The 26,191-nt window shown below is 43.7% G+C and overlaps 2 protein-coding genes across 2 annotated transcripts in view; both read right to left on the bottom strand.

Moving 5' to 3' along the window:
- Positions 1-4,377: 4,377 nt before the first annotated feature.
- The window catches only part of LOC138663541 (zinc finger protein 271-like), a 112,934-nt gene continuing 91,120 nt past the window's right edge, over positions 4,378-26,191 (bottom strand). Inside the window, exon 8 of the mRNA XM_069749781.1 lies at positions 4,378-6,718. Within this exon, the coding sequence (XP_069605882.1) occupies positions 5,873-6,718 (846 nt within the window). The 3' untranslated portion in view covers positions 4,378-5,872. The remainder of the gene's footprint in view (positions 6,719-26,191) is intronic.
- On the bottom strand, positions 18,927-20,420 carry LOC138663539 (oocyte zinc finger protein XlCOF29-like). The gene is made up of 3 exons (XM_069749780.1): positions 20,305-20,420; positions 19,423-19,572; positions 18,927-19,293 (listed from the first exon to the last, which is right to left on the bottom strand). Exons 1-3 carry the CDS (start codon positions 20,380-20,382, stop codon positions 19,114-19,116), a joined length of 408 nt encoding a protein of 135 aa, XP_069605881.1. The 5' UTR covers positions 20,383-20,420; the 3' UTR covers positions 18,927-19,113.

The raw sequence follows: 26,191 nt of genomic DNA, 5'->3' as shown, positions 1-26,191 counted from the left end.
CAGAGCCCCTGATGTACCTAAAAAGTAGTAACCCCCCACAAGTGACCCCATTTTGGAAACTAGACCCCCCAAGGAACTTATCTAGATGTGTGGTGAGAACTTTGAATGCCCAAGTGCTTCACAGAAGTTTAGAATGCAGAGTCGTGAAAATAAAAAAATATTTTTTTTCCACAAAAAAGATTTTGTAGCCCCCAAGTTTTTATTTTCACAAGGGTAACAGGAGAAATTGGACCCCAAAAGTTGTTCAATTTATCCCGAGTATGCTGATGCCCCATTTGTGGGGGTAAGCCACTGTTTGGGCGCACGGCAGAGCTCAGAATGGAGGGAGCACCATTTGACTTTTTGAGCGCAAAATTGGCTGTCATGTTTGGAGACCCCCTGATGTAACTAAACAGTGGAAACCCCCCAATTCTAGCTCCAACCCTAACCCCAACACACCCCTAACCCTAATCCCAACCCGATCCATAATCCTAATCACTAACCCTAACGATAATCACAACCCTTACCCCAAAACAACCCTAATGTCAACCCTAACCATAACCCTAATCAAAACCCTAATTCCAACACACCCCTAATCCTAATCTCAACCCTAACCTCAAACCTAACCCTAATCCCAATACACCCCTAATCACAACCCTAACCTTAACCCTAATCCCAAACCTAACCCTAATCCCAAGCGTAACCCTAATGCCAACCCTAACCCTAATACCAACTCTAATCCAAACCCTAACCCCAAATCTAACCCTAACTTTAGCCCCAACCCTAGCCCTAACTTTAGCCCCAACCCTAACCCTAAGGCTACTTTCACACTTGCGTCGTTTGGCATCCGTCGCAATCCGTCGTTTTGGACAAAAAACGGATCCTCCAAATGTGCCCGCAGGATGCGTTTGTTGCCCATAGACTTGTATTGCCGACTGATCGTGACGGATGGCCACACGTCGCGTCCGTCGTGCACTGGATCAGTTGTGTTTTGGCGGACCGTCGGCACAAAAAACGTTCAATGTAATGTTTTTTTTGTACGTCGCGTCCGCCATTTCTGACCGCGCATGCGTGGCCGTAACTCCGCCCCCTCCTCTCCAGGACATAGATTGGGCACTGGATGCGTTGAAAAACTACATCCACTGCCCACGTTGTGCACAATTTTCACAACGTGCGTCGGTATGTCGGGCCGACGCATTGCGACGGCCCCGTACCGACGTAAGTGTGAAAGAACCCTAACCCTGAATTTAGCCCCAACCCTAACCCTAAATTTAGCCCCAACCCTAACCCTAGCCCTAACTCTAGCCCTATCCCTAACCCTAGCCCTAACCCTAATTTTAGCCCCAACTGCTCTTCTCCTGTCGGCCAGCAGATGGCGATATATGGCGAGCGCACTGCGCATGCGCCCGCCATTTTCTTTTCCCCGGCAGCCAGGAGGAGCAGCAGCAGGATCCAGGGACACCGGTAAGTATAATAGGGTCCCCGAATCCCCCTTTTTCTCTGTCCTCTGATGTGCGATCACATCAGAGGACAGAGAATTACACTTTGTTTTTGTTTTTGTTTTTTTTTGCGGTCGCCGGTAAACAGTTAATTACCGGCGATCGCAAAACAGGGGTTGGTAAAACCGACCCCGATCATGTTCTTTGGGGTCTCGGCTACCCCCGGCAGCCGAGACACCAAAGATTCTCCCGGTGCCGGCCGGCGGGCGCACTGCGCATGCACCCGCCATTTTGAAGATGGCGGCGCCCACCGGGAGCCACGAGGAGCACCGGGGGAGATAGGTGAGTATCGGGGGGCTATCTGGGACCCCTTTTCTCTGCCCTCTGATGTGTGATCACATCGGAGGACAGAGAAATTAAAAAGAGATCGCTTTTTTTTTTTGCGATCGCCGGTAAACGGTTAATTACCGGCGAACGCAAATGCGGGGTCGGTAAAAAAAACCCCGAATCATGTTCTCTGGGGTCTCTGCTACCCCCGGCAGCCGAGACCCTGGAGAAAATCCGACTCTGGGGGGCGCTATTTACTTTTTCCACAGCGCCGTTAATTAACGGCGCTGTGGTTTAAGTACCCTTAGCGGCCGCCGTTAAAAGGCGTATCGGCGGTCGCTAAGGGGTTAAAGACTATGGGGCACTGGGTCCTCTGATGTTAAAGTTATCAAAGAAGGCAGATTTGGCTAATGACCTGTTACTCTGATCATCTAAAATCGCATATACTTTGATGGCTTTGTTCTTTTCGTCTGCTGGGTAGACTCTCACTAGGGAAATTTTAGAGCAGGACTTGCCTCCTATGAGATTTCCACAAACTTCTGTACACTTAAAAGTAATTGCTGGAGTGTCAGTATTTGAGTCATTCAGCTCCCTGCTATGCTCTTGGACTCGGGGCAAAGTATCCGATGGTGGTCTAGGGTGTAGAGCTGAGTTATGTTCAGTGCAGTCACATTCGGCAAACCTTGCACTAACCTCACAGTCTCTGGCGAAGTGTGATGTTGAAGAGCAGCATTTGTAGCAGATGTGGTTCTCCTTAAGGAAGGCCTTCCTTTCTTCCCATGACTTTTGTCTGAAAGCTCTACACTTAAGTAAGGAATGTGGCTTCTTGTGTAAGGGACACTGTGTGCTTGTGTCCTCAGATTTGTCTTCTCCTTGACAGGAGCTGAATTCTTTGTGAACTGAACCTGTGGCGGAATCGTTAGTTTTCTGGACCTCTACAGTTATTCTATGTGGTTTACTAACAGAGGTATTGGCACATGACCGCATGAAATCAAAGCTAGGATCATTTATAATTTTTGCTTGTTCTGAGACAAAATCTACAAACACATTGAATGGAGGAAATGGTACATTGTAAGTCTGTTTATACATAAAACCATATGCAACCTACTTGTCTTGCAGGTTGTACAGGAGTTTTTGAACTATGTGGCTCACACCTCCAGCAGTGTCAAGGTATGTCAACTCCATAAGATCTCCTTCTTCTTTTTACTACAAACAACTCCATTAACACGTCAGTTAACTCTCTGAGCTTTGAATAGTCCTTGTTCGCTATTCTAGGAAAGTCTATTCTTTTAAAAAAGGCACTTTCTATAACCTCTACAGAGCCATAGCATTAATCAAGTCTATTCCAAATTCTTTTGAGGCCGACCTCTGGATAATTTACACTAATGCCTCTGATTCTCTTTGCATGTTCAGCAAACTCACTTCCTAGCCATTTTACCAGGAGATCCACTTCTTCACTACATGATAGACCTATGTATCTTATGGCATTATTGAAGGAGGCTAGCCAAGCCCTGTAGTTTTCAGCACAATTGCTGAACTTTACAAGTCCCTTAGTGACCAACTCACGTCGAGCAATAAACTTGGCAAAGTCCATTGTGGCTTGATTGGTGCTGATACGAGCTGATGGAGAGTTGTCAGAGTATATGTGTGCGGTGCGGTCATACCTGTTAGATGTCTCTGATTTGGTCCAACTGCTGTACTACCTTTTTGAAGCGAACGGAGTCTCTTTAAGCCGGGACAGATTCCGAATCTTCTGTTCTGGAGAAAGATTATTGCAGTCAGTCTTATCCCAATATGACTTGCGGCAGTGAGACTGATGGTTTGCTTTTTGGAGGTCCGAATAATCTGGTTGGCTTGACTTGTCGACAAAATGCTCTGTCTTCAGTTGTGGGTCTGAATTGTCGCTTGATATGGAATGTTTAGGGACGTAGTCTGCAGCACGCTGCAATGGATAATGAGTGACTTTCTGTAGGTCTAGCAGACTGCTGCATCTGCTGTGTTCATCGTCAGAATATACGGCAGCTTCTAAGGCTTCTGCTTCCGCAATGGCAGCTGCTGCTTTTTCAATAGCAAGCTTCTGTAATGTCCCTTCAAGGCATGGTGTTGGCATGCGTTTTCTGCATCCAAGGATGCTTGGCGTACTTTTTCTGCATCCAGGGATGCCTGTTGTGCTTTTTCTGCCTCCAATGGTGCTTGTTGTAATTTTAATTGTATCTCTTGCTCAGCTAAGGTGCTTCGTGCTTTTGCCGCTTCAGCTTTTGCGTGGGCAATGGCGTTGGCATTGCTGAAGGATGATGTCTTGGAGGAGCCAACTCATGATCTCGTCTTGACAGAGGGTGCTCGTCCTTGAGACATGATTCAACAGTTAGGGGACCGCTGCGATATCCCTGTGTTGGCTCTGCGTGGATAATGGCCGGCTCCATATGGTACAATTATTCAGTGCAATTGTTAGGAGCTTGCTGCGATATCCGTATGCAATAACCGTATGCTTGGATAATGGCGGGTTCCGTATCGTCAGATCTTCTGAGCTTGTTCTCAGCAGTTATTTCACTATACTGTCCTCATACATGTTAGCAGGGTGTTCAATGAGACATGTAGCTAAACCCTATCTTCTTTAAGAAAAGAGGCTGTAAAATTGTAACCTTTTATTGATTGCAGATGTGACAGGAGAGGGTGAAACTATAGCATGCAATAACAGGAGCATTGCAGAATATATAACTGCACAGAGCATAAAATACAGATAGTCTGCAATACACAGTAATATGAGGTAATATATAGGTAACATGAAGTAATATAAACTGATGATTACCTACTTAGTACAGCAAACGTATTGATAAACACAGGACTGTAACACATAGAGAGTGCTTACCAACTATACTTAGAGCAGGCTGTTTAAGGAGCATGAAGAAAAGCGAGTGGTGTTTTCTCCTCAAAGGCATGGAGGAACAATGGCTGCTGTTCCCTTCACAGTGTAAAAATAAGACAATGCAACAGGAACAATCCCACAATGCCCTAGGAACTAACCATAAAACATTGCAAAATAAACTAGAATATATACATTAAACCGCCAGCAGACGGTGCTGTTACCTCACAATATATAATATAGGAAGGATTAATGCGCACAAATAATACAATGCCTGTAATAACGGAGATATAAAAATATGACTAAACTTTAGACAGCAATTATATTGCTGGACAGAACAATCAGTATGCCGAGCGTGGCGGCACCTGTTCTTTTATAACCTCTGATTATATAATACAGCCAGCCAATCACAGTAATGCCTCTACAGAGATGGCTACGGCATTAGAGTGACTGGCAGGCGATCCTCTGCATGTTTATTGGCTGTGCAACAGACACCAAACATGTGGAGTGGGGATTCGAACTTCAAATCTAAGCAACAGCTAATGCTCACTGAGTATTTCCAAGCACCCAGATACTCAAGTGACATCAGAGTGTCAACAAGCACGTTCGTTCATTCCTAGCAATTATCCTTTCTCATTTAATTATATGACTATCTGTTATGTTTTTGTGCAATTTGTCAATAACATATGTAGTGTCTCCCAGTCTGAGTTATTTTTGATGGTCAGCAAAATACGATTTTCTAGTCATTTCTTTTTCACTTTCTACTGTAGGTATGATAATGGTTTCTCTCTGTGTGGGACAATCCCTTCCCACTGGAAAAGGAAAGCTTGATCCAGCTTCTACTCTACAAATCCAAGACATGCTTAAAATGATGAATTCTTTATTTTTTCAAAGTTAACAGTCATATTAAAAAGTATTTTTTTTTCTTGGTTGAAACATGCAGGAAAAATGTATTTTAAATCATAGGCAACATAGGGAAAAGACTAAAAGAATACCAAATGCATTTTCAAAGCAAGTATGTTCTTAATCTTGGTTCACTTTCTACACTTTTGGACATATCAAACAATAAGAGTATGAATATTTTTATTTTAAATAGGCCAAACATGAGGAATGACAACGGGGTGTCCTAGTAATGGACAACCCCTTTAATAAATACATTTTTTGGTCAAAACATTTCCAAAATTCTGAACATGAAAAAAGCTTCACTCCCTCTGTGACTTTTCTGATGTTAAACAGTTGATTTTAGTGTAAAACATTTCTTACATTATGAGCATGAAAAAGGCTTCTCCCCTGTGTGAATTCTTTGATGACTAAGAAGATATGATTTCTTTACAAAACATTTTTCACATTCCGAACATGAAAAAGGCTTCTCCCTTGTGTGAGTTCTTTGGTGTATAACAAGATTCCTTTGAAAGCTAAAACATTTCCCACATTCTGAACAGGAAAAAGGCTTCTCCCCTGTGTGAATTCTCTGGTGCTTAACCAAATCTGATTTCTGTATAAAACATTTCTCACATTCTGAACATGAAAAAGGCTTCTCCCCTGTGTGAGTTCTCTGGTGTACAATGAGATCTGATTTCTGGTTAAAATATTTCCCACATTCTGGACAGGAAAAAGGTTTCTCTCCTGAGTGGGTTCTTTGGTGCCTATCCAAATCTGATTTCTGATTAAAACATTTCATACATTCTGAACATGGAAAAGGTTTCTCCCCTGTGTGGGTTCTCAGATGGCGATCAAGACTCGCTTTGCGGTTAAAACACTTCTCACATTCTGAACATGAAAAAGGCTTCTCCCCTGTGTGAGTTCTGTGGTGCTTAACCAAATCTGATTTCTGCATAAAACATTTCCCACATTCTGAACATGAAAAAGGCTTCTCCCCTGTGTGGGTTCTCTGGTGCTTAACCAAAGCTGATTTCTCATTAAAACATTTCCCACATTCTGAACATGAAAAAGGTTTCACTCCAGTGTGGTTTCTTTGGTGTATAACAAGATTGCATTTCGGGTTAAAACATTTCCCACATTCTGAACAGGAAAACGGCTTCTCCCCTGTGTGAGATCTCTGGTGACTAACAAGATGTGATTTGTGTTTTAAACATTTTCCACATTTGGAGTAAGAAAATCTTTTCTCCACTGTGTGAATTTTTGGATGTTTAATAAAAGACTTTTCAATGGGAAAACAGTTTCCATATTCTGAACATGAAAAAAGCTTCTTTGATTTAGGAGTATTTCCGTTTTTAATGCGTATTTTGTGACTCTGATTTTCCTTAGTTGCCGCAAATAAATCAGAAGACAAGACCTGTTTGAAAGGATTAGATGAGAGATCTTTGCTGTGAAGGGAGGATGGTATATCTGGAGTAATGGCATTAACTTCAATTGTATCCAGTGGGATCTCAAAATCATCCGATTTAAAAATTGAAGAGGTCAGCTGTTTCTCTGATCTCCTGGTACAGTCATCTGCCAAGATATAAACCAATTATTATTTTTGAATAAACTATCTTTGAATGTCATTTAACATTTCTACCTAAACGGTCTTTAAAAATGGCAAGTTATGTAAAAATATTGAATTCTTCACCAAGACAATGATATTTCACAGTCTAATAGAAACTGTCAGAGGATGAATCAGTGGAGTGTGGTGTTCAGCTGTTTGTTCATTCTACCTCCCTAATATGGAATAAAAAGCAACAAAGAAACATTACATTGACTAACATAATACCAATAAAAACTTATATTTATCTAACAAAAAACAAGTCCCGATTCAGGTATATCGTCTGTCAGTGGAAAAACATAGGTTTCCACATTATTAGTGGATCAAAGGCTCTTGAAAACTAACATGGCTTCTATTAACCAATCCAGCAATAGCCATTCTCCCAAAATCAAATATTCCCCTCGCTTCTGAGCCTTTCAGTGTGCCTAAACTACATGTATTTGGCATTACTGTAGTGAGAAGAACCCACTTAATTTATGGTGTGTGTCTCCTGGAGCACAATCAGGGCACTATATGTTGGGTAATAAAGTGGCATGTTTTCATTTTTTTTTCTCCCACATCCACTGTGTGCTAATTTCCAGAAAGTGCCTGTGGAATCAAAAATAGTCACTACTCCAATAGATTAGTTCTGTGAGGGTTATAATTTCCAAAATGGAGTCATTTTATGGGGATTTCTAGGGCTCATTTTCTAAAATTTTGTCATACTATGGCTTCTGCAGATGGTGTGTCACATCTCTTCTGGGATCTGCTACTAAGATGTCACCAGGCGTGTCCTTGATCATATGGCAGGCAGGGCTGGTAATGGAGTAAACATTATAACTAGAAGCTTTGGATGACATAGGCTCGATTCAGCCGCTAAGATTAGGGTGCCTGAGACAAGTAGTACCATCCAGTCTGGCAGTATGAGTGTATGTGCTGTCCAGCTTAAGTAATCTGCTCCCTGATGCAGCCAATAGGATGGCACCATATTCTACAAAAGCTCGAAGCATATTGAAGGAAGCTGCCAGAGACAGCCTTGTTCTCCTCTGGATCAGTCCTCTATGCTCAGCTCACGGCTTGTGCAATTGTTTCCTGTTGTGATACCGGCCTGTTTGCTGACTACGGTAACGTCTTCTGATTTAGTATTTTCTCTGCCTTACTGGTTCTTATCTGGCTACCTGACTATTGTTCTTCCCATTTCACACCACCGAATTGCAGGCAACACTGTGGCCTAAGCCAGGGGGGTCTCTATGCAAGTCCAGATCCATGTAGGGGTGTTGAAAGGTAATGAGCAAAGAAAATCCCTGGGATCAGGAAAATGGAGTAGATAGCGCCAAGCCTGTTCGTTGTGGCCATCTTTTGAGCTGCCAGATGGCCATAAACACTGCTCCAAATATATTGTGTCTGCAAGCTATTCCTGTAAGATCTGGATTCAAATAGGTAAATGGTGCTACTTCCCTTCTGAATCCTGAAATGTGCCTAGACAGTAATGTACAACCAATAAAAGTAAGTATAGATGGTGGCGCAAAATGTTAGAAAAAGGAGGGGAAAGGCTATCAATCCTTGCTGCAATACCAAACCAACCTCCACACTAGGTTGGTGGGAAATAAATAATACAATAAAATGATGCACTTAAGTGCAAACAGGTGTGCGCTTGATAATAGCCTCTAAAATATCAATAACCCCAATAGAAAATGAAAATAGGACGTAATTTCTCTATATGTATACCACAATGGTAGTAATAGACATCCGTAGTGAATAGGTGGAATTACAACATCGATGTTCCTACCTTCAAACGAAGGATTGTAATGAATAAGGAGTCCGTGAGGAGTAAAATCCTTCTCGTGCTGCCGCTGTATTTACAGGAGGTTCCAGGTGCAGAGCGCCGTAATAAAGTCCACATAGGTGGCTACCCCGGCCGGTAGCAGCCACCTAAAACGAGCCTTCGGGTTGGAGCGGGGTCCCGGAACAACAGACGCCGCGCAGTGCAGGAGCGGTGAGTCTAGGTAAACCGAAGGACCTGTGTGACGTGCGCAGTCACGTGACCGATCCCAGAGCCCGAGAGTGAGTACGGAACGATGTGAGGGTCAATCTACCAACGCGTTTCAGAGACTGCTGTCTCCTTCTTCAGGGTTAACCCTTACCCCGTACTCTTCCTCTTTATATAGTTTCTCCTGGCAAAATCCCATTATTGGAATCCAAAAAGTTCAGAGCCGATATTCAAGCCTCTAGGTGCAATAGTGTCTAAGACAAAGATCCACTTTGTTTCGGCTCTGGACATAGCTTTGATGTAATCGCCACCTCTCCAGTGGCGTACTACTTTCGCTATACCTGACACTTTCATCTGATGTGTCCTCCCTTCATGATGTTCTATGAAATGCTGAGACAGTGGGTGACCCATAACTTTATTTTTGATGTTACGGATATGTTCCCCTATTCTGGTTTTCAACGGTCGTTTTGTCCTCCCCACATATAATTTTCCACACGGACATTCTATGATGTATATTACTCCGGAGGTAGTGCACGTCACAAAGTCCTTAATTGGGAATATTCTGTCCCCTTTTCTGATGTTTGTGCATTTCTGTGTGATGGTTTGATTGCATATATTACATTTGTGACACGGAAAAAATCCTTTCAATTTAGTGTGGAAAATGGAGGACTGTATAAAAGACGGTTTATTTTGAATAGTTGGTGCAATCAAATTCCCCAAATTTTGGGACTTTTTGTATATAAACCGGGGTTTTTCCGTAATCGCGTCTCCCAGTATCTTGTCATTTTTTAAAATGTGCCAATGTTTCCTAACAATTTTACGTAAAATATTAGAGTTAGTATTATATTTAGTAATTATAGGAACGCAATCTATATTTTCTGTAATTTTTTGGGGGGCGGGATGAATAAGTTCCTCTCTTGTTCTGGAGAGGGCCATATCTCTCGACTTCTCCAGCATGTTCATATCATACCCTTTCTCCAAGAATTTATTTGTTAGTTTAGATGCCTCCATATTGAAATCCTGGGATCTCGAACAATTACGATGAATCCTAATGTACTGGCTTTTGGGAATATTAAGAAGCCAGTTTGGCAAGTGACAACTGTCCAGCGGGATGTAACTATTTGTGTCCGTTGGTTTACTGAAAGTGCATGTTTGGATTTTATGGTCCTCAATAAAAATTCTTAAATCTAAAAAATGAATATTTGTGGTACTGGTGGTGGAGGTGAAATTTAAAAAATGTGAATTTTTATTAATATCCTTTAAAAACTGGTTAAGAGAATCCCACCCACCAGACCAAATAAAAATGACATCATCTATAAAACGCCGCCAGAGGACCAGGTTCGCGCGCAGACAGCCCCCCGGGTAGATAAAGGACTCCTCCCAGCTACCCACATAGAGGTTTGCATAACTGGGCGCGAACCTGGTCCCCATAGCGGTACCCCACTGCTGGGGGTAGTAGTCCTCCTCATACAGGAAGTAATTATGGGTTAAAATAAAGTGCATAAGTTCCCCCAAAAATTCCCCCTAAAAAGAATAACACCAAATCTACTAAACATTCTTTTTTCCGTGTGGTAGGAAAAAAATTAGGAAAAGGGGTTGTAGAAGTGGGAAACTCGCCAAAAAGAAAAGGTCACTAAATATACCCAGTAAACATGTCCCTACTATTTTTAATTTGAGTAAACAAAAACTAAATGGGGACACATTATCATTACTGCAGAAAGGTCTCAAGTTTGCTCCTGCCAATAAATTTAACAAATTTGAAGCCTATATAGGCATAAAATTATTTATGAGAAAATTGGCAATAAAGAGACATTTTATAAAGAATCCAGTGACCACATATGAAGAAACAACCCAAAATAATATCTTTATTCACACTAATCTTAAAAATCGATCCAAATTTCATCCAATTAATGAATATTCAACACATATGAATACGTTTCAGAATAACGTAACAGATGAAATTAGAAAGATTAGCGACAAAAAATGTGGGAAATTTAAATTTAACCTTAATAAAAAAGAAAGAGAGGCAATTATTTCCTTGCAACAAAATAAAAAATTGGTCATTCGCCCAGCCGACAAAGGAGGGGGGGTAGTAATTCTGGATCAGGAATCCTATCATAAAGAAGCACTCCGATTATTGGGGGACTCTAAGACTTATAGGAAATTAAATCAAAATCCTACTGAGAAATATACCAAAGAAATGAGGGCCCTTACCAAGAAGGGTTTTGAGATGGGATTCCTGAATAAACAGGAACTTGACTTCATTAATTATGGACCCCCCAGATTGGCAGTATTCTATTACCTACCCAAAATCCATAAAGATACTGCCAATCCACCCGGCAGACCCATTGTCTCGGGCATCAACTGTCTTACAGCAAATATGTCCAAATTAGTTGACTCTCATTTACAACCTATTGTACCACTTTTACCCTCACATCTTAAAGATAGTGCACATATTTTAAATCTTTTACAACAAGTGGAATGGAAAAAGGATTTTATTTTGGGTACTTTGGACATTACCTCTCTCTACACTGTAATAGATCATAAAAAAGGTTGCGAGGCCACTATGTACTTTTTAAATAGGTTCTCTCAGGTTCCTCCTACACAAATCGAATTTTTGGGGGAACTTATGCACTTTATTTTAACCCATAATTACTTCCTGTATGAGGAGGACTACTACTCCCAGCAGTGGGGTACCGCTATGGGGACCAGGTTCGCGCCCAGTTATGCAAACCTCTATGTGGGTAGCTGGGAGGAGTCCTTTATCTACCCGGGGGGCTGTCTGCGCGCGAACCTGGTCCTCTGGCGGCGTTTTATAGATGATGTCATTTTTATTTGGTCTGGTGGGTGGGATTCTCTTAACCAGTTTTTAAAGGATATTAATAAAAATTCACATTTTTTAAATTTCACCTCCACCACCAGTACCACAAATATTCATTTTTTAGATTTAAGAATTTTTATTGAGGACCATAAAATCCAAACATGCACTTTCAGTAAACCAACGGACACAAATAGTTACATCCCGCTGGACAGTTGTCACTTGCCAAACTGGCTTCTTAATATTCCCAAAAGCCAGTACATTAGGATTCATCGTAATTGTTCGAGATCCCAGGATTTCAATATGGAGGCATCTAAATTAACAAATAAATTCTTGGAGAAAGGGTATGATATGAACATGCTGGAGAAGTCGAGAGATATGGCCCTCTCCAGAACAAGAGAGGAACTTATTCATCCCGCCCCCCAAAAAATTACAGAAAATATAGATTGCGTTCCTATAATTACTAAATATAATACTAACTCTAATATTTTACGTAAAATTGTTAGGAAACATTGGCACATTTTAAAAAATGACAAGATACTGGGAGACGCGATTACGGAAAAACCCCGGTTTATATACAAAAAGTCCCAAAATTTGGGGAATTTGATTGCACCAACTATTCAAAATAAACCGTCTTTTATACAGTCCTCCATTTTCCACACTAAATTGAAAGGATTTTTTCCGTGTCACAAATGTAATATATGCAATCAAACCATCACACAGAAATGCACAAACATCAGAAAAGGGGACAGAATATTCCCAATTAAGGACTTTGTGACGTGCACTACCTCCGGAGTAATATACATCATAGAATGTCCGTGTGGAAAATTATATGTGGGGAGGACAAAACGACCGTTGAAAACCAGAATAGGGGAACATATCCGTAACATCAAAAATAAAGTTATGGGTCACCCACTGTCTCAGCATTTCATAGAACATCATGAAGGGAGGACACATCAGATGAAAGTGTCAGGTATAGCGAAAGTAGTACGCCACTGGAGAGGTGGCGATTACATCAAAGCTATGTCCAGAGCCGAAACAAAGTGGATCTTTGTCTTAGACACTATTGCACCTAGAGGCTTGAATATCGGCTCTGAACTTTTTGGATTCCAATAATGGGACTTTGCTAGGAGAAACTATATAAAGAGGAAGAGTACGGGGTAAGGGTTAACCCTGAAGAAGGAGACAGCAGTCTCTGAAACGCGTTGGTAGATTGACCCTCACATCGTTCCGTACTCACTCTCGGGTTCTGGGATCGGTCACGTGACTGCGCACGTCACACAGGTCCTTCGGTTTACCTAGACTCACCGCTCCTGCACTGCGCGGCGTCTGTTGTTCCGGGACCCCGCTCCAACCCGATGGCTCGTTTTAGGTGGCTGCTACCGGCCGGGGTAGCCACCTATGTGGACTTTATTACGGCGCTCTGCACCTGGAACCTCCTGTAAATACAGCGGCAGCACGAGAAGGATTTTACTCCTCACGGACTCCTTATTCATTACAATCCTTCGTTTGAAGGTAGGAACATCGATGTTGTAATTCCACCTATTCACTACGGATGTCTATTACTACCATTGTGGTATATATATAGAGAAATTACGTCCTATTTTCATTTTCTATTGGGGTTATTGATATTTTAGAGGCTATTATCAAGCGCACACCTGTTTGCACTTAGGTGCATCATTTTATAGTAATGTACAACCGTATATAGGGTATTGTCAAAACAAGAGAAGTTGTAAAATAACTTTTGAGGTCCATCTGTTTGCTATTATCCTTTGTGAAAGTGAAAAAATTGGGGCTTATATTTTGTGAAGAAGTGAAAAATTATTACCACCTAAAGTAACACAAGTGAGATTTGAAAAATGGGCTCTGATTAGGAACACAAAACTGGCTATCAGAGTATTTTGGGAAATAACTACTGTAGTCAAAAACCGACTATAGACAATAACACATCTACTGAAATGATCAAACTCAACAACCTTCATCAGTAAAAAATGAATAACTAGTGGCGAAACCTCTCTGGAGTAGTTACAGTATGGGGCTTGTTGATTCTTGCCAATCTAAACTATCATAAGGATCAATAGTTTCTGTCAGATGAGATTCAAGAAGAAATATTAGTTAGTCAAAGATACGAGTAGATAAAGTACTAGTGCTCCTCATTTCAGGAAAGATTGTGCAGTAATCTGAATTCCTTAGGATTGAAAACAGAATGTAATTTATGATGTGGAGTGAATCCATTAAACCAGGGCTCGAGCTATGCCAACATCTTCTCCAGGCATAAATAAATGTATATTACAGCCATCAGCCATGTACATCTTAGAGATATATCATGGCACAAGTTTAATGTTTTTTATGTAGTTTATCATAATCCTTTTTGAAGTTACAGTACAGAAAAAAAAGTATTTAGTCAGCTACCAATTGTGCAAGTTCTCCCACTTACAAAGATGAGAGAGGCCTGTACTTGACATCATAGGTAGACCACAACTATGAGAGTCAAAATGAGAAAACAAATCCAAAAAAATCACCTTGTCTGATTTGGCAAGATTTACTTTGCAAATTATGGTGGAAAATAAGTATTTGGTCATTAACAAAAGTTCATCTCAATATTTTGTTATATATCCTTTTATAGCAATGACAGAGGTCAAACGTTTTCTGTAAGTGTTCACAAGGCTGGCACACACTGTTGGTAGTATGTTGGCCCATTCCTCCATGCTGATCTCCTCTAGAGCAGTGATGTTTTGGACCTGTCGCTGGGCAACACGGAGTTTCAATTCCCTCCAAAGGTTTTCTATGGGATTGAGATCTGCGGACTGGCTAAGCTACTCCAGGACCTTCATATGCTTCTTACGAAGCCACTCCTTCAATGTGTTTGGGATCATTATCATTCTAAAAGACCCATCCACGTTTCACCTTCAATGCCCTTGCTGATGGAAGGTTTGCACTCAAAATCTCATGATACATGGCCCCATTAATACTTTAATGTACACCGATCAGTCATCCTGGTCCCTTTGCAGAGAAACAGCCCCAGAGCATGATGTTGCCACCCCCACGCTTTACAGTAGGTATGGTGTTCTTTGGATGCATCTCAGCATTCTGTCTCCTCCAAACACGACAAGTGTTGTTTCTACCAAACAGTTCTACTTTGGATTTATCAGACCATATGATATTCTCCCAATACTCTTCTGGATAATCCAAATGCTCTCTAGCAAAGTTCAGACTGGCCCAGACATGTACTGGTTTAAGCAGGGGACACGCCTGGCACTGCAGGATCTGAGTCCCTTGCACCATAGTGTGTTACTAATGGTGGCCTTTGTTACGTGGTCCTAGCTCTATGCAGGTCATTCCCTAGATCCCCCCATGTGGTTCTGGATTGCTGCTCACCGTTCTTGGGATCATTTTGACTCCACGGGGTGATGTCTTCCATTTTCTTATTATTGCTCCCACAGTTGATTTCATCCCATCAAGCTGCTTGCCTATTGCAGATTCAGTCTTCCCAGCCTGGTGCAGGGCTACAATTTTATTTCTGATGTCCTTCAACATCTCTTCGGTCTTAACCTTAGTGGTTTGGAGTGTGACTGTTTGAGGTTGTGGACAGGTGTCTTTTATAATGATAAGTTCATATTACTACAGGTAATGAGTGGAGGACAGAGGAGCCTCTTAAAGAAGATGTTACAGGTCTGTGAGAGCCAGAAATCTTGCATGTTTTTAGGTGACCAAATACTTTCCACCATAATTTGCAAAATAAATCTTGCCAAAATAGACAAGTTGATTTTCTGGATTTGTTTTCTTATTTTGACTCTCATAGTTGTGGTCTACCTATGATATCAATTACAGACGTCTCTCATGTTTTAAAGTGGGAGAACTTGCACAATTGGTGGCTGACTAAATACTTTTTTCCAACCCCAGTGTTGCGATTACCGTTATTAACAAATTAGCAAAAAAAGTCAGATTTTCCATTTAATTTCTCTCTCCTCTGATGTGACTGAACATCATAGGAGAGAGAAATAGGGTCCGCTGATCCCCACCCGGTACCTCCGTTGTCCCTTCCTGGCTGTGAAGTCCTCTGAGCTGCTGGTGTCTTATTCCAGGAGAAAAAGGCAGGCACATGCGCAGTGCGCCCGTCAAGATCTGCCGGCCGGCAGTCGGCAACAGTAGGACATTTTTCTTACTGATTAATTTTGATCACTGTGATAGACTCTATCACAGTGGTCAAAATTTTAAAAAAAGCAAATCAAACCCCCCTTTACCACCCCCTTAGTAAATAATAATAAAATAAAAAATGTATTTATTTCCATTTTTCCATTAGGGTTAGAGTTGGGCTAAAGTGAGTTGGGCTAAAGTTAGGGTTAGGGTTGGGCTAAAGTTAGGGTTGGGGCAAAACTTAGGGTTAGGGTTGGAGCTAAAGTTAGGGTTAGGGTTGGGGCTAAAGTTAGGGTTGTGTTTATGGTTGGGATTAGGGTTAAAGTTGTGCTAGGGTTAGGGTTGAGATTATGGTTAGGGCTGTGTTCGGATTAGGGTTGGAGTTAGAATTAGGGGGTTTCCACTGTTTAGGTACATCAGAGGGTCTCAAAACGCGATATGGCACCACCAAACGGTGCTCCCTCCCTTCTGAGCCATGCTATGCACCTAGTGGCTTTTTCCCACATATTGAGTACTGTTGTACTCAGGAGTAATTGCACAACAAATTTCATGATCCATTTTCTCCTGATACCCTTGTAAAAATAAAATAATTGGTTCCAAAGTAATTTTTTGTGAAAAAGTAAAATGTTCATTTTTTCCTTCCACATTGCTTTAGTTCTCGTGAAACACCTGAAGGGTTAATAAACTTGTTGAATGTGGTTTTGCGTACCTTGAGGGGTGCAGTTTTTAGAATGGTGTCACTTTTGGGTATTTTCTGTTATATTGACCTCCAAAATTCACTTCAAATGTGAGGTGGTCCCTAAAAAATGGTTTTGTAAATTTTGTTGGAAAAATAAGAAATTGTTGGTCAACTATTAATCGTTATAACTAGGGTTGAGCGAAACAGGTCGGCCATTTTCAGAAGTCGCCGACTTTTGGCAAAGTCGGGTTTCATGAAACCCGACCCGACCCCTGTGTGGGGTCGGCCATGAAGTCGGCGATCTTCTGAATCTGGAATCGGAATTCCGATACCGATTCCCGATATGTTTAAGATATCGGGAATTGGTATCGGAATTCAGATTTAAGTGTAAAATAAAGAATAAAAATAAAAAATATTGCTATACTCACCCTTGGACGCGCCCTGGTTGTAACCGGGAGCCTTCCTTCCTAAGAATCAGCGCTTGAAGGACCTTTCGATGACATCACGGCTTCTGATTGGTCGCGTGACGCCCATGTGACCGCTCACGCGACCAATCAGAAGCCGTGACGTCATCGAAAGGTCCTTCAAGCGCTGATTCTTAGGAAGGAAGGCTCCCGGTTACAACCAGGGCGCGTCAGAGGGTGAGTATAGCAATATTTTTTATTTTTATTCTTTATTTTACACATTAATATGGATCGCAGGGCCTGAAGGAGAGTTTCCTCTCCTTCAGACCCTGGGAACCATTAGAAACCCAATGCACTGCATTGGGTTTCGTGTTTCGGCCGACCCCGACCCCGACTTTTCTATAGGATCGGCCGATTTCACTCGACCTGACATTTGAAAAAGTCGGGTTTCGTGAAATCCGACCCGATCCTATAAAAACAAAAGTCGCTCAACCCTAGTTATAACGTCCTAACAAAAAAAATTAATGTTTCCAAAATTATGCTGGTGTAAAGTACACATATGGGAAATGTTATTTATTAACTATGTTGTGTGACACCACTCTTTGATTTAAGTGTACAACAATTAAAAGTTTGAAAATTGCTAAATTTTCAAAATTTTTGCCAAATTTCTGTTTTTTTCATAAATAAACCCAAGTTATATCGAATAAATTTTATGACTAAAATGAAGTACAATATGTCACGAAAAAAACAATCTCACACTCAGTGGGAAACGTTGAAGCGTTCCAGAGCTATAACCTCATAAACTGACAGTGGTCAGAATTGTTAAAATTGGCTTGGTCATAAAGTAACAAATTGGCTCTGTCAAAAAAGCAAAGTTTGACCAGAAAGACTGGACCTGGTTTTGTAGGGACCATATGAGCACATTCAGCAGCACACAAGGGAGAGAAGGTAGATTCACCCAATAAGATATTGGGGATCTAGGAAGCCAACAGCATCATTACCCTCCGTTTTCTCTTACAGACCCGTTATAACATTTTTCTTCAAGTGATTTTCTAACTTGTCAGCACATTCTATGTGATTTGGCTTTCTAGTTTATAGATCTGGGCAGGTAACGGTCACTGTCTTCTAATACCAGGGAGTAGGTGGATATTTCACATTGTAAGTTCTATAGAAAAGGATTTAGCAATTTTATAAAGTAATTTAAATATTTCCAAATGGAGCAGAATGTTGTGGTCTAGAGGTAAAATGGTGATCACACGATTGTAATACGACCGGAATAGATGATCGATAAAGCAGCCACAGCTGGTGACTGAGAAGAATCTGTGACTTCTCTGCATTTCGTGGTTACTACTCACCTGGGTAGTCATATGTAGGAATCTCCTCTTTACACCGCTCATCCCCCCTCACATATGTCTCTGTAGTATTAATATGGGTCAGATCTTCTCCCTGAAACAAATATTGTGAAAGTCACAGACAGATGGAGAAGTCACATCTATGATCAGCTCTAATCCTGCCATCTCCACTGTTCTCATTGCATAAGTATAAAACATATAATACTGGGGGATAAAACAAGAATGAGCCCAAAACCTTCACATCATAGGGGAGATCTCATGACACCTTCTCTCCATCTACCTGATGATCTTGAGGAACATTGGGATCTTCTTCTTTACAGTCCTGTGGAAGAAGAGGACGGCGACATCTCTCTGGTGTTGTCCTCCTACTGGATAGATCTGGAGGAAATACATATGAATTCATTATTTACATACAGACAATTATAGGCCGTGTATATTTAGTCCTGTCTATTACCTGGTGATGTGAGGGGCTGAGGAACCTCCATTATGACATCCTTGTATACATCTTTGTGTCCTTCTAAATACTCCCACTCCTCCATGGAGAAATAGACGGCGACATCCTGACACCTTATAGGAACCTGACACATACAATGATACCGTCATCCCCCCAATCCCTTCATAGCGTTAGTGTATAATGTCCCAACATTCCCAGCACTGTCACCTATCCAGTCAGCAGTTCAATAATTTTGTAGGCGAGTTCTAGGATCTTCTGGTCATTGATGTCCTCATGTATCAGGGGGTGAGGTGGAGACCACATGATTGGGCTCAAGGGTTTTCCCCATCCTTCAGACACAGGGTCCTGACAGCGCTCACTAGAGGTCTTCTTCACTACTGTGTAATCCTGGTTATGGAGAAACACATTAATAAATCTCACTACAGACATTTCCAGACTCCTCACCTCTCCAGTTCTGTCCATCTGTTATTCCCATAGATAAGAATGATGTAATGTGACGTCATCAGAATCTCTCACCTCTCCAGTAAGCCGGAAGAGGATCTCTAGGGTGAGGTGTATTATCCTCTCTGCCATCTTGTCTCTGTCTATATCCATCATTAGTGGGTAAATCAGGAAAATTCTCTTATACAGAAAATCTTCACCGAGAGGATCTGATATTGTAGAGATCTGAATGAGAAGATGAGCCGATGTAACATCATAAAAATCCTGTGTAATACAATTACTGGAGATAATAAGGGAAACATATGAGGAGATTAATTATTTTATTCAGTTTTCTTCTTTTCAGCTACTAATAAATCCTATATATTTAGGCCACAGACAACAAGCAGTTTCTCCCTCGGAGTCGGCAGCTGAATACGTTCCTCATAGACTCATCTTTCATAACGCTAATTCTCATCTCATTTACCGACCCTGGAATCGGCATTAGCAATACTGCAGGAGATATTCATTACACGTGACAGGAGAAATAACTACTTCATGGTGAGGACGACATCTTCATCTTCTACTACGGCTCTAGAAACAGATTTGTCCAGAGTCCATCACTGACTCCATCACCACCGGCCTCTATATGATCTCTTTGGGCACCAGAAAATTGATGTACACTGCAGGGGATGGTGGCACTGTGGGAGCAATATGCTGTGTGGGGGGCACCATACATATTGCATAAAGAGCCTTATGGGGGCATTACACTGTGTGGGGCCAAGAAAGGGGCCCTGTACTAGGAGAACAACCCGCTCCCTCACTTCCTGTCCTCCATAGTTGGGTCGTATGTATCTATTACAGGAAACAGAACAAAAACGTTATGATTCTTATAAAGAGCAACAAAGACCCCAAAAGAGTCTCTGTGCAGAAGGGGTTAATGTCCCCCGCCCTCAGTAATTGGGAATCTCCAGCACCTACCTCCACCTGCAGAGCCCACTCCACATATATGGTAAATGCTTGACTGTATGGGCTCCTTGGGATGATGTCATTAGACATTTGGTAGAGGCTAAATCCAAGTCGGTTAAAGGACCTCTGCTGACGTCGTGCCCATGTGACCGGAAGGGGCGGCGCCTCTTTCTCCATAGAGCAGAGCAGACAGGAGGAAGCTGTGGATGTCATGGCGGGATTTGGAGGATTTTGTGCAAGATTTGGAGTGTTTGGGGGGTCATTCTCCATAGAGCACGTGTCATGGCAGAATTTGGAGTGTTTTGGGGTCACAGATCAGGTAAGTGGATGTTCATGCATGAGCTGGGAGTCTGCCTGGGCATGCTGGAGGGGGGGGGAGAAGAGGTGATGTTGCTTGCATGGGGCTGCATGCTGGAGGGAGGTCTGCCTGGGAAGAAGGGGTGATGTTGCTTGCATGGGGCTGCATGCTGGAGGGGGGTCTGCCTGGGAAGAAGGGGTGATGTTGCTTGCATGGGACTTCATGCTGAAGGGGGGTGTGCCAGGGGAGAAGGGGGTGATGTTGCTTGCATGGGGCTGCATGCTTGAGGGGAGGTTTACTTGGGGAGAAGGGGGTAATGTTGCTTGCATGGGGCTGCATGTACATGCTGGAGGGGGGTCTGCCTGGGGAAAATGGGTGATGTTGCTTGCATGGGGCTGTATGTACATGCTGGAGGGTGGATCTGCCTGGGGAGAAGGGGTGATGTTGTTTGCATGGGGCTGCATGTACATGCTGGAGGGGGGTCTGCCTAGGGAGAAGGGGGTGATGTTGTTTGCATGGGGCTGGATGTGCATGCTGGAGGGGGGTCTGCCTAGGGAGAAGGGGGTGATGTTGTTTGCATGGGGCTGCATGCTGGAGGAGGGATCTGCCTGGGGAGAAGGGGGTGATGTTGCTTGCATGGGGCTGCATGCTGGAAGAGCGGTCTGCCTGGGGAGAAGGGGGTGATGTTGCTTGCATGGGGCTGCATGTACATGCTGGAGGGGGGTCTGCCTGGGGAAAATGGGTGATGTTGCTTGCATGGGGCTGTATGTACATGCTGGAGGGGGGTCTGCCTGGGGAGAAGGGGTGATGTTGTTTGCATGGGGCTGCATGTACATGCTGGAGGGGGGTCTGCCTAGGGAGAAGGGGGTGATGCTGCTTGCATGGGGCTGGATGTGCATGCTGGAGGGGGGATCTGCCTGGGGAAAAGGTGATGTTGCCTGCATGGGGCTGCATGCTGGAGGGGGCGGCCTGGGGAGAAGGGGGTGATGTTGCTTGCATGAGGCTGCATGCTGGAGGGGGCGGCCTGGGGAGAAGGGGGTGATGTTGCTTGCATGGTACTGCATGCTGGGGGTCTGCATGGGGAAGGGGGTGATGCTTGCATGGGACTGCGTGCTGGGAGTCTGCTTGTGAAAGGGCATGATGCTTGCATGGGACTGTGCTGCGTGTCTCCCTTTGTCTCCATTTTTATATTGTCTTGCTAGGGTCTGCCCCCCTGGCCATCGGCCTTCTGTCCCCCCTTTCCCGTCCTCTGCCCCCCATCCTCTGTCTGACCTGTCCCCCATTTCTGTCCCCCGTCCTGTCCTCTGTCCCACCTTTCCCCTTTTCCCTCTTTCCCTTCCCTCTGTCCCTTTTTCCCTTCCCTCTGTCCCTCTTTCCCTTCCCTCCTCCCTCTTTCCCGTCCCTCTTTCCAGTTTCTCTTTCCCCTCCCTCTTTCCCGTCCCTCTCTTTCCCGTCCCCCTCTTTCCCGTCCCCCTCTTTCCCGTCCCCCTCTTTCCCGTCCCCCTCTTTCCCGTCCCCCTCTTTCCCGTCCCCCTCTTTCCCGTCCCCCTCTTTCCCGTCCCCCTCTTTCCCGTCCCCCCCCTTTCCCGTCCCCCCCCTTTCCCGTCCCCCCCCTTTCCCGTCCCCCCCCCTTTCCCGTCCCCCCCCTTTCCCGTCCCCCCCCCTTTCCCGTCCCCCCCCTTTCCCGTCCCCCCCTTTCCCGTCCCCCCCCTTTCCCGTCCCCCCCCTTTCCCGTCCCCCCCCTTTCCCGTCCCCCCCTTTCCCGTCCCCCCCCTCGTGTCTTATAGTGTATTCAATGAGAAAGGAATTTTGTGTTAAGCACCGCAATACAATTTTTGCAGCTAAAGCACAGGGGACTTTGGTACAAAATGTGTTTTGCTTTTTCGTCATTAATCTCTAATGTTTAATAATTCATTGTTTTGATTTCTATAATTCTTTATTATTCATTTGTATGTATGCATATATTTATATATTTCTCTTTTTTATTTCTAACTATTTGACTTGTAATAAACTTGTTTGACAGCTGTGAGTTGCATTTTCATTTCTATAATTCTTAAGCGCGGGGTGATATTAGTGGAGAGTAACGCAGTTGGATCTGTATCAGGCTGAGTTACACATTGCAGGTTATTGGGGAAACGATCTGTAGGGACGTCCTCACCAGTAGACCAGACCCGCACTTCCATGGAGCCCATACAGCCCATACAGCCGGCCTAGCTGTAGTTTTTTTTTTTTTTAAATCCATAATTGTTTTTTCTTAAAAATACATAAGCTGGTTTTCTCTGAGGGTTTCACTGCTGCTGGTACTGATGGGACTGGCTGTGACATTTTCCAGAGGAATAATGTATCTCTGGAATGTTAGGCAATATTCACATTTTTATTTTTTTGTACTAATGGTTTACAAAATTCTGACGACCTGTGACACAGCTGGAATGAATATGTCGAATGTATTTGTCTTGCTCCATCAATTAAGGAATGTTTCCCTTAGACCTCCTGGAGACTTCACAACCCTGGATCAGACCTAAATCACAGGAAAATAAAACCTCACCCTCCTCATCTATGAACTGCTGCAATATTTCTGGCCACAACTGTTTCCCCCTCCCATATTGATAGTTCTGCATCACTTGTCTTATTTATGGCCAGTTCTGTATAATATGTGACTCTTCACATTTTATCTCGCTTTTGTTAGCATAAAAATCTGATGAGGGCAATCCTGTAAATGTCGGCTGCCCTCAGAGCAATGTTCTTCTATCAGGCCGGGCAGATCTGTATTCAGCTGCAATGTGACTGAGATCAGATGGGTGTGAGCAGAAAACATAGGATGCCGTACGGCCCATCAGTGCGACATTTATAAAGATACAATTCTGTAATATGGAAAACTGGAAATGGTGCTGTAAGGCTACGTTCACATTTGCGTTGTTGGGCGCCGCGTCGTCAACGCAACCAACAACGCATTACACAACGATGCGTTTTTGATGCATGCGTTGACATAAATTAGTAATGTTCATGAATTTTGGCGCAGGGAAAACGCTACAAGTAGCGTCGTCCGCACCCTGTGTGGTGCGTCAAATTGACGCATGCGTCGTACAACGCATACCGGCGCATGTCCATGCGCCCCATGCGTCAGTATGAGTCGACGATGCTGCGCCCAACAACGCAAATGTGAACGTAGCCTAAGATGAATAAAAACTGGGTGAGCACAGCAATGAGAAGTGAGAGCAAATCATCCCGTTCTCCTGGAAGAGAGTGAGAGCAGTTTCTTTTATACACTGCTGTAAGCGTCCTCCTATACTGAGCCTGACAAAGACCGGAGGAGGCGCCCAAGATGTCGGCTACACTTCTCCTTTAAAAGGGTATCAACCACTGAGCATTGTCAAATTTTAATATTTTACCAATTTTACACCTTGCACACACCCAGCTCCGCTCCATACACACGGCTCTGCTCCGTACACCTCGTACACACGCGGCTCTGCTCCGTACACCTCGTACACACACGGCTCTGCTCCGTACACCTCGTACAAACACGGCTCTGCTCCGTACACCTCGTACACACACGGCTCTGCTCCGTACACCTCGTACACACGGCTCTGCTCCGTACACCTCGTACACACGCGGCTCTGCTCCGTACACCTCGTACACACGGCTCTGCTCCGTACACCTCGTACACACACGGCTCTGCTCCATACACCTCGTACACACACGGCTCCGCTCCGCACACCTTGTACACACATGGCTCTGCTACCTCCACACTGTAAACCCCTCCTGACCCCACACATAAACTTCCCCTCATCCAGCACCATGACAACCAGCACAGCAGAGTCCTGCATACACTGAGGCCCCTGATCATGTGACCCCTGACTCCTCCCCTGCTGTGACCTCATCACAGGTCCTGTGCGCACAGAGCAGCCATATATGGATGGTAAATGCTAGACTGTATGTGCTGTGCTCCTTCTGGGTGTGGCATCATTTCCAGGGGTGTGTCATATTGGGGGCGTGTTCTGACTTAGCAGCAAAATGCTGAATATTCATTACAATATTTAGAATTGAGAGTCCTCAGTGGTTTTGGACACTATCATTAAGCTGCAGAACAATAAGATAGACTCTCAATTCTAAATATTTTTCTATCTCCTGGCTGGTACCAAGATATATATCTTTCACATACTCATCGAGTGATTGGATTGTTCATGTGGGAACAGAAATCCTTGTTCTCAGCAGCACATCTGTTGTGAATTCTGCTCTTGGGTTCCCTCCAGTGGTTGTTGGTGGGAATGCAGTTGTCTCTGACTCGCAGTCCTGGCCAGCTGTATCGGATAATTGCAATTCTGACTGGGATATTTAGGTGTGCCGGATCCTTTAGCCCTTGCCAGTTGTCAACGTTCTATTGCCAGTAATGGTTCTCTGCCTGGCCTCTCCTGCCTGCTGCCATTTCAGCTAAAGATAAGTGTCTGATTCTTTTTCTTAGGCTCACAGGCTGTTTGTCTATTTTTTCGTGCGGTTCTTAGTTTCTATTTTGTTCCAGCTTCGACTGTCCTGTTGTTTTCTCAGTCTGGTTGGATTCGCTGGAGTCGCAGATATACTCTCCACACCTTTAGTTAGGTGGTGGAGTTTTGGTATTTTTCTGCTGTGGATATTTTGTAGATTTTGTGCTGACCGCTTAGTATCCTGTACTATACTTTCCTATCTAGGAAGAAGTTGCCTCCTTTGCTAAATCTGTTTTCCACCTGCGTGTGTCTTTTCCTCTCCTACTCACCGTCATTATTTGTGGGGGGCTGCCTATACTTTGGGGGTCTACTCTGAGGCAAGTCAGTTTTACTATTTTCTATCTTTAGGGATAATTAGTCCTCCGGCTGTTTCGAGATGTCTAGGTCTGGTTAGGCACACCCCACGGCTACTTCTAGTGTCTGTGATAAGTTCAGGGTTAGCGGTCTGTATAGTTACCACTACTCCAGCGAAGGTTTTTTTCATGTTGTTCCAAGGCTGCCTGATCATAACACACATCGCCGGTGTAAACTGTAGTTGTGCTGCTGATAACATGATACTGTATGGGGACAGATTGATCTAATTGTGATTGTTCTGCTCCCTTCATTCTTTCTCAGTTGGTGCATAGCTCCCAATCGTCCCTCATTCTACGGGACTGTCCCGATTTTCAGGCTTTGCCCCGCAGTCCCGCACGGGACTCTGCTTCTCCCGAAGACAGCAGGAGAAGCAGCCGATACGCCCCCTTGCATGAGGCCACGCCCCCTCCCCTGCAGTCTGTTTATCTTCCAGTGTGCACGGTACAGCTCAGAAGGAGAAAGAGGGGACATTTTTGAGGTACGTGTCATGGAGGGGGTGTATGTGTGTGTGTAGGTGCTGAAATCTTTGCCTGCATTGTAAGCAGAGCTGCTGGGAGTGGGACACATCTACAGCCGGAAGCCCCGCCTGTACACCAGCATCTAACATTAGGGCTCTTACCTGCTGGACACAGCCTAGGCGTCAATGTAAGCAGCAGTGGCGCTAATGCCTGGCTTATCCTGCGTGGAATGAGTGGGGCTGAGCATGGTGGGATGGACACTGACAGCCTCCTCTGTTACTGGCCTCTGCTGCTGTGATTGAAGATCGACG

The sequence above is a fragment of the Ranitomeya imitator genome, chromosome 2, assembly GCF_032444005.1.
Source record: "Ranitomeya imitator isolate aRanImi1 chromosome 2, aRanImi1.pri, whole genome shotgun sequence".
NCBI lineage: Eukaryota > Metazoa > Chordata > Amphibia > Anura > Dendrobatidae > Ranitomeya > Ranitomeya imitator.
This window is presented reverse-complemented; position numbering and strand designations above follow the sequence as displayed.